This window comes from Cynoglossus semilaevis, chromosome 16 (genome assembly GCF_000523025.1).
Source record: "Cynoglossus semilaevis isolate Cse_v1.0 chromosome 16, Cse_v1.0, whole genome shotgun sequence".
Lineage (NCBI taxonomy): Eukaryota > Metazoa > Chordata > Actinopteri > Pleuronectiformes > Cynoglossidae > Cynoglossus > Cynoglossus semilaevis.
In genome coordinates, this window is record NC_024322.1 from 18,401,623 (window position 1) to 18,411,197 (window position 9,575).

The 9,575-nt window shown below is 42.2% G+C and overlaps 1 protein-coding gene across 1 annotated transcript in view; it reads right to left on the minus strand.

The window, feature by feature from the left end:
• The window catches only part of lrp1bb (low density lipoprotein receptor-related protein 1Bb), a 176,515-nt gene that overhangs the window by 105,094 nt on the left and 61,846 nt on the right, over positions 1-9,575 (minus strand). Inside the window, exons 9-14 of the mRNA XM_025063745.1 lie at positions 8,890-9,082; positions 8,606-8,749; positions 6,654-6,890; positions 5,920-6,100; positions 2,649-2,868; positions 1,360-1,549 (exon numbers count right to left, since the gene is read on the minus strand). Coding sequence (XP_024919513.1) covers positions 1,360-1,549; positions 2,649-2,868; positions 5,920-6,100; positions 6,654-6,890; positions 8,606-8,749; positions 8,890-9,082 — 1,165 coding nt within the window. The remainder of the gene's footprint in view (positions 1-1,359; positions 1,550-2,648; positions 2,869-5,919; positions 6,101-6,653; positions 6,891-8,605; positions 8,750-8,889; positions 9,083-9,575) is intronic.

Below are 9,575 nucleotides of genomic sequence, written 5' to 3' on the forward strand. Positions count from 1 at the left end.
TTCTTTTCAAAGTTTGTTTTATTAGGAACCAGAGAATGATATGGAGAAGTACGAAAGTAGAGAGTAAAGCAAACAGATGTCATCGTTTCAAAGGTGTCTTATTTTAATACCTTGAGCAGCTTTTCTTATAGTGGAAGAAGAGAAAAAGAGAATGGTAAATGAAAATATATTTTTTTTCTTTTTCTTTAATTTTTCCATCTTGAGGATTTGGAAATGTATATATATAATATAAGACAAAATTATATTATTATTTGTTTTAACAAGAATAGCAGTACTTCAGGGATTAAAATAGATAAAGATTGGCAACAGATTTGGTTTTTCCTTCACTAACACTGAAGGAAAATGTGAAAGAAACTGGATTTTAATCCTTGGACGAGTCAAGAGGAGGAAGAGGAAGAAGAAGAAGGAGAAGAGGAAGAACTTGCTCTAACTTCTAGCTTCAATATTCCTCACACTGTGTTTCTGGAACGTACCGTCTCTGTCCTGGAGGGACTTCCCGCCGTCTCAGGGGTTAAAGCACAGAGTGGGATAACCACAACCCGGGGGTTCAATCGAAGTCCTGATTAAATTAACCGTTGCGATGACGAAAAACCAATTTTCTTTCAGGTAATGTATTTTTTTGTCATGTGTTTTTTTTTTTTGGCCACACTCTGACATTTGACATTTTAATCCTCCTCAAAACAATGATCTGTTTTTCTCTGAACAAAGCTAACTTTCTCAAGATGAAAAATTCTCTGTCATAAAATAAAAGTTTAGCCATCAGACACCTATTCACTCTCATTTAACAGGGTCCAAAAGCAGCGGCTGCTCCGTGGAGATAAAGCTACTGGTTCTGTGAGAGCCAATCAGTATTACTCAGATGATTGGACATCCAATTAATCTATTCACTGACATGAACAAAGGAAGCGTGTCCAGTAAAACCTCTTAGCTTTGTGTGTTTTATCAGGACTACGTTCTAACAGCGCTGTGTAAATTGCGTAACTTTTCTGTTCTTAAGTCACAGCTTTGAAGTTGTGAAAATCACCTCATCTTTCTGTCTCCTCTAGGTCTGTACTTTTTTTTTTAAAATAAAATATTATATAAAATATAATAAAAAAAATTACCCATTTTTTTTAACAGATATAATTATTATTTTATATCTATGTTTTTGATGTTTAGATGGACTAGATTTAACGTGTTGTTCTTTTTTCACCCTGTCCCCTGGTTCTACCCCCGGGGTCCGAGGAGTTTCTCCTGTAACTGATTCTACAGCACAGATCTATAAAAGGCCGCGTGGAGACACAGATGTTTTCCCCCAACAGGAACTTCCTCTGTTCGTCAGGGTTCAGCGGCGCTTGATAGAAAGTGAATAATCCAAACCTTGTTGACTCTGAGCATCGTAGACACGCAGGCCAAACAGCGGCGGTCTCTCACTGCGGAGCAACGTGACCTCACTGGTGGACAGGTCCAGCTGGAAGACCGACGCATTCATGTACTCCGTCCAAAAGATGAAATTACGATAATGGGAGATTCCGAACGGGTGGTTGAGCTCTTTCCCGTTGTACACCACCTGCAGGACACGGACAAACATGCAGCGTCATCAAAACCACGAGGAGAAGAACGCAGAGAAAAAAAAATCCATCATTTTAAAGAGGGCTCTGGCTGTTTGAATATTCCATGAGAAACGATTTGATTACAGCATGTGATGGATGTGATTTAATTTCTTTGAACAAATTTATTCACACAGCGCTGTGTGCTCTTATTAATGTGTGTTACAATCCTGGCATTGATTAAATATCATTTGGAAAATAATTCATTAGCCGTGTTATTCCTACACAGCTACAGCTGATCAGATCGTTGGCTGTGGAAGAAGAGAAGAGCAGATCTGAACTGGAACAACCGCTTCATACATGTTTGATGAAACCTCTGAACCAAAACCAATAACTTAAAACAGCCACGTTCTCATCATAAAAGTGAAAACATTTTTTTGAATGAACTGTACTTTCATTTTGATTTTCAAAAGGTCAAAAGTTGAAGTTCAGTTTCTGTTGTGACGACACTGTGAGTCACAGATAAACTCTGTGTGACATTTTCACTCATTATAATTAAACTGTCAGACATTTAAACATTTAAAGAGAATTCAATCCCATGGTCGTCTACAGTTGACTCAGGATTAATCAGGATTACACAGGAATTAATTACACATCCGTCTTAAATGTTTTATTATACTAATGTACACCAATGTCTTTTATTTACTATAAACACCGGTTTATAGGAGTAACATGTCTGTTTGTCCTATAAACACTGGTTTATAGGAGTAACATGTCTGTTTGTCATCTCTCAACAAGGACAACTATGGTCTACAATGTACTTCAAAAAATCAAATACATTTTTTTAAAAAAGGTCAAAATAAAAAGGGAAATATATTTTTCAATCTTTCACAATGTACTTCAAAAAATCAAAATACTTTTTTTTTTAAAAAAGGGAAATATATTTTTCAATCTTTAAGGAAAAAAATCCTAAAGACTAAGAATTTCTCTTTAGGTTTCAGTCATTTAGAATATCAAAAACAAACGTGGCGTTATTATTATTATTGTTATGATGATGATGATAAATTCTCTCCTGTGTTGATGACTCTGTCATGTGATGTTCTGCACACTTGAACCCACCAGTCTTCCAGTTCCGTTCAGGTGGATCTTCTCGATGTGGTCATAGTAGGCGTCGCACCAGTACATGGTGTTGGAGCCGTGGTCCAGCGTCAGACCGTTGGGCCACAGCATGTTGGAGGTGACGAAGATCCTCCGGTTGGATCCATCCATCCAGGCTTTCTCTATCCTCCCGATGCTGTCGTTGACTTCATCCTCCTCCCAGTCTGTCCAGTACATCCAGCTGTAACACACACACACACACACACACACACAGGGCAGTCATTACTCCATCATCAGAGGACAGGCTGCACGTACAGCCAATCACGTCCACTCCTGCTTTAGTCCTATATTTCCTACCTGACATCTTCATCTAACGTTTGTCTCTTCAGCCCCGCCCCCCCCCGCCCCCCTCCTTCTTTGATTCCACATCAATCAAACTACATGTGACAACACATTGTTTTATGAGAAAAAAATCAATCCTGTAAAATGAAAGAAAGAAAAAACAGAAATGGGACTTTTTTATTTTGAATAATGAAATTATAGTCAAAGATGATTTTTTTTTTAAGTTTCAACATGTTATAACTCTGAGGAACTTATTAACAAGTCAGTGTTGACATTTTATAGCTGTTATCTTTTCTTAAACCATGTAATAAATGAATGAATTACAGTAAACTCCCAGTTCAATTCTCAGTCTGGATCTGCAGCTCCCAGAAGGTCGGCTGGTCTGAATCACGACTGGACACCACATTCTGACATCATCTTTGCTCCGTTGCCATGACTTCAGGGATTTGCTGTGTAAGTGTTGCTGACTAATCTGCCCTCCCACTGCCCTCCCCTCTCACCCCCCCCGGCCTTCTCATCAATGGTACAGAGCCAGCTCAGGGAAGATGCAGCAGAATGGACCTGGAGGTGAATGAACTCAGACTCATCCCTGTAATAAATCATTCAGCCGTGCTGCACGCTCACACCGACGCACGTGCATCCAGACGTACACTGACGGATATGAACGTATACAGTACTGTGTATCTGATGGGTGATGGAAGCAGGTGAACAGGAGACGCACGCTGCCAGAGACACACACTAAAAAAGTAGATACTAATTTGAACTACAGTCAAGTTGAAACAGAAGATGAATCTGTGTGTGAGAGCTGAACGACGGTCGGTCTGTGCCTCACTTTACTACTGTGTTGTACTTCATGAAGGAGCGATGTTCATGGACAAATCTGCCAAATCACTGCGTCACTGGACTACGATACTGCAATACTGCCTACAATTGTACTTGCTAAAACTCTTGAGGAAAATACTTCTCCAGCCTCCGTCCATCATCATCATCACTATCATCATCACGCCTCCGTCCATCATCACCATCATCACCATCATCATCATCATCACTACCATCATCATCACTACCATCATCATCACCACCATCATCATCACTACCATCACCATCTACTGCTCCACCTCTGTCACATCAGGCCTGTATTTCTGGAGCTCCCATTTATTTTTCTATCCCGCCCACAAGTCCATCTATAAATTTCCAGAGGTTCTGATCCCTGCTGCCCAGCTTATGTTCAGAACCCTGTCTACCAACAACAGTCCAACCTCCACTGGCTTCCAATTAAATAAAACATCACTCACTCGCTCCTGCTCCTCACCTCTGAGGCCATTATCCACCTCACCCCTCAGAACCTCACCCATCCCTTCCACATCCACACACCCACTCCTAACCCCTCAGGTCAACTCCCTCCCACTGGCTCCTCCAGCTACTATGGGGGTTAAGAGCCTTTGGCCACTCGGCCCTTCCCTCCTGGAACACCCTCCCACCTCAAATCCAAAACTGCAGTCATATTTCAGATTTCAAATCCCAACTTGAAACTCACCCTATCTTTGTTTGGTATTTAGTTTCTTCTGTCCTGTTTGATTTCAATTGATTTATTAAGGGCAAAAAAAAACAAAACCCACACCATCATATCTCTGGTCAATGTGAAGTCAACAATGATTCCCAATCTGCATGTTTTTTGGACTAAGAGAAAGAAAACTTCAATGAAAAACACAAACCGACTCCAAAGTGAAAGACCGGGCATTGAACCAGCAACCCAGTGATGGTGGTGTTGTACGGACAGACCTCTGACACGTCTGTACATCCATCATATGGTCCTTAAAATCTCTATTTCTGTTAGAAAAGTCTTTTCCATCAGGCAGTTTGAGTCACTTCCTGTTTTAAAAACCATCATTTCTCACCGGCTCTGAACTCAGTCGGAGACGTTGACTTCCCTCCGACTTTTATTGATGGTTCTTTTTTTTATTGTTTTCAATTCCTTTCATGTTCTGTCAACTCTTGAAATGGGCCCAAACGCGGCCTCAGAGCCGTGCAGTATTTCACTGACACTTGTGACACGTGTTATTGGTTTAGGAGCGTATGTGAACACACCTGTGAGGTCACCACTGCAGTAAAGATAGAGAGGCAGGACAGCGTTAAGTTGACACTCGTACTCCTTATCACGTCAACACAGACTGAAGGCGGCAAACAGAGCAGAAAATTAGGCCGCGGGAACACATTCACCAAAACCGTCAGAGGGGTTCATCCATTACACACGACGACACTGTTCCTGTGGAGCAGATAGCGGTCAAAAACACTGAAGGGTTCAGGCCCAGGGCTCCCTGAGAGGACAGGAAGCAGCCGTTCTAATCATTTCTGCTGTCAGGTGGGAGGTGAGGGTTGAAATTCTAAACAGAGCAGCGTGCCGTTTCCTCACCAGAAGAAAAAGTTGAGGCTGCTATCTCTGCCTCCTCCTTTGCTGCTAAATCAGCATGTCCTACCAACGTCATGACTGCAGACGAGCATTCAATATTCAGCCTGAGATTCAGCTCCCATTCACACTGAAGACTCTCTCTAAATGTCACTGTCTATAAGAAGAAGAATCATAATAAGACAACGCAAGTATATTAGATCTTATTGATTATTATGTATTTAGATTTAGATTTAATGAAATATAATTTTACGATAAAATATCCTGAACTTTATGTTACAGTTACAGTTTTGTAACTGTTGTAACTGTAACAACTTTGTGTAATATTATGTGTTACAGTTACAGTTTTGTAACTGTAACTGTTGTAACTGTAACAACTTTGTTACAGGTTTGGCCAGTGTAGCCAACTCACAGTAGACCAGATCACAGTCAGAAATGGTCTTCTTCAGGCATTATTGATTCAAATTCTTATCAAGATCATCAACATATCAAGAACAATACCATTTTCAGAAACAGAGTATATTTGGTTTTCTTTTCTCTGACCTGTTAAGAGGGTCGACCACGATAGCCCTCGGGTGTGACATGTTCCCTTCCAGCAGGGTCTTCCTGGTCTGAGAGGCCGTCTCCAGTCTGGCAACACTGATGGTCTTCCTGTAGCCATCGTTGGTCCAGTACAGGTTATTCCCAATCCAGTCCACGGAGATTCCTTCCACGTTGTCAAGATCTAAAGTATAGTCAGAGAAAACACATGACTGTGTGGAAAGTACCAAGAAGAATCGTTCAGGGATTCATCTACAAAAGTGTTTCTATCACATAATCAATATTACGTTAAGTTAAAAATATGAAGTCAGTGAACCCTGGACTATTGAGAGACTACGGCCCAGACTGAGCTGAAAGAGCGACTGAGTGTTGGTAAGAACGACGATGTGTAGGTTGAAAATCCATGAGTCATCATTTTACAGCACAGTCTATTAAGTCTTCACTTGTGAGGAACGGGTGTTGTGTATGTTGTTGGATGATAAGCCGTTTAACTGTGTAAGTCCACTGAGAGAGGGGTAAAGATGGCGGCTACATGCTAAGCGGCTACATCTCTCTGTTAGCGTGTGTTGCAGCTTATTCTGTGAAAAGTCCTGCAGTGAAATATATTTCCTAAACCAGTCAGAGTTACAATAATGTTTTCTGATGTTTGGACCCACAGTGGAACGTTCTGTAGCACTGTGAACAGTGTAAACTGACATGAAAAATCGCTCATTAGCACGATGCTAAGGCTAACCCACCATCTTTGAGTATCGTCTCTCTGCCGCTTCCATCTATTTTCTGCCGTCCGATGAGAAAACTGGTTGTGTCGGCAAAATAGATGTGTCCAGTTTCTGCGTGATAGTCAATGGCCCGGGGATTCACCAGGTCTTTGATTGGAACTATGTGCTCATCACTGGACTTGATGTTCACGTCCAGACCCCGGATCACACCTGGACGCCCCTTACCATAGAACAGAAAGAGATCGTTCTTCGGCTCTGAAAGACAAAAGAAAAAGAAAAGAAAAGAGAGACAGGCCCTTTTACCTTTATAGTCGATTAATTGGGCTAATTCATCAAGGTTGAACCCAGTATTAAACACACATTGTTCCTACACTACAGCAGCCAAAGCCACAGCTATCTTCTCTCCTAATGGAGCCAGTAATCAGTGCCAATGACTCTACGATCCCTCCTCAATCTTGGTCTTTCCACACTGCTAGTGTAACAGTGATAGGAGGAGAATGCTTGAGCAAACACACGACGGTAACTCTCACCTTGGCTGTGAACACTGCCTTTGATCTAAAATAACAGTTTCTTGGTAGAAAAGCAAACAGAGAGACACAGAAAGCTGAGGCAGCTCCTCGGGGGGGGCGCAGGCTGTGGAACCCTCTGGGATGTTCTGGAGGCCCAAGAGCAGGTATGAAGGAGGGCTTCTACAGAGAGAAGCAGACCTCTCCTCCCTTTCAGCCCCTACCCAAGAGACCGTGACGCCGAGGGTGAGGACCACACATGCCTCACTTCAATTTATCATTTTGTGAGGGAGAGACCGACTACCCAGGAGACAATTAACCACTGCAGGAGACCCAGATATCAAACCCCAGCATGACTGTTGTATGAAGAAGCACTACCATTTAGCACTGAATCTCATTATGCTGAGGGAGAAGGGACGTACACGGAGGGAGAAAGATAGCTGGTGTCATCAGAACATCTCTGAAAGGGGAATAAATCAAAAGTGTCAAGCCCAGCCTCCCGGTGCTTCCTAATCCCGATCGAAACACGGTGGGCCCTCAGATTGTGCCATCAATTTGATGTTATGCTTTTATTGTCAAGCACACAATGTCCAGCAATTGATCAGGGCAGACAAACTTAAAACCTCATTATGACAATAATCAATCGGAATTTTGACAGTTTGATGGCGCCGCTGCTTCAAGACGTGCCCGTGTCCCACAGCAACTATTTTTATCACCCTGAGCCCAGGGCTGATGTCTGTGTGGGACGCTCTCAGCTCCGGCACCATGTGACCTTTACAGGCTGACACCAACAGCAGCTGATTGGAAGACATTAATAAACTGAGGGATCACTTAGAAAAATGGAAGTGCTCCTTTATTGGAGAATATATGGCTTGGCTTTTCTACTGACCATATGTAGAGTTATACTGTCCACTTTATAAAAACACTATTGGTTTTTCCTTTTCCTATTTTTTCCTTACTGAAGGTCTATGTGTTTTTCCTGTAATTCAGATTGTTATGCAGTTATTTTAAGTACCACGTGTGGGCCACACTCCACGTGGGCTAATCCAATCATAATCACTGGGTTTGATCTGGGAATATAAAAACAGTATAAAAAAGGAGGATATTTAAAATCCAAATATTAGGGCAGCAGTCGACCAAACTCCGTCAGGACTTTCTCATAATTTCTGTTGGGAAATTCTCCCAAATCCTCCTCGTAGCTCTGCTCCATCCCTAACTTTTCTGAAAACTAAAAAAACATTTCAAAGTAAATTGATTTTAGTCTTTAGATGAGACCAGGAAGCAGGCTGTGACCTGAGCCAGAATTCTACAAAGAAGAACTTCTCAAATGTCAAGACTGTGATGGAGGGAAATGACATTTGTTATTGTAGGTAAAGATCATTTAGTTCTTCTCTTTTATGTCAAGTAAAAGACAAAAAAAACAAAAATACACATGAATTTAAATCCAAGTCAAATAAAACTGACTTTTGCAGGACTGTCCGTTGGAGCCCAGGTTGTAGCCGCTTCGACAGCGACAGGATCTGGACTTGTAGCTGCCACTGAAGAGGCAAATGTGGGAGCATCCGCCTGGTTTACCGTAGGAATCCACTTCACAGGCGTGACTCCTAACTGAGGACAAAGTCAAAGACAAACGAGGAAACGTAAGAAGCTAACAAAGCCGCGTCCTTTGGGCGAACTCAGACTGTAGTCACACAACCGGGAAAATCCAGAGGCTCGCCGACATGTTGACCTAAAAAAGTGTTCCTTACCTGTTGGCTGAGTGAGTTTGTGGTACACACGCAGGCCTCTGGAATTCCCTAAGCTGGCTAATACTGTGCTCTCTGCAGTGAGGTTGAACCTGTGGATCTGCAGGAGCTCCACAGAAGAAGTCCCTTTGGACGGGTCGGAGCGAGTGGCGTAGAGGAAGTCTTCAAACACGGCCAGTGCAAAAACGTACGACACCTGAGAGAAGAAAATGTGGTGCCGTGTCAAGGTCTTCACTTCACTTGGCTCCAACAAATTTGAAATCCTACTTTACAGGTGCCGAACACTGCCCCCACATGTTTGTACAGAGTACTGCAGGTATAATAAAAACCATTCAACTGAATTAATAATCGTCATCAAACAAACAGGACGGAGACAAACAGACGAGCTGTAATCATTTATGTAACCAGGAGCCGCTCCTAGATCAACAAAACTGGGTTTTTTTTCACTCCACCCCTGGTGTGAATTCAAAGTGTGAAGACAGAACGGCCGAGCTGACCAGGTAAACTCCATTAGGCTGGTAACGTCTGATTTCAAAGTCCAATCACACGCTCTGTGAAGTATGATAGATGTTTTATTAGAGTCCGTCCACGCCGCTAAAATCTGAGTCTGAATTTTTGGCTGAAGATAAATGTAAGACATACTGAATAAAAGATTGGTCTAAAGTGCTCTGCTTTTACATCCTGTGGGG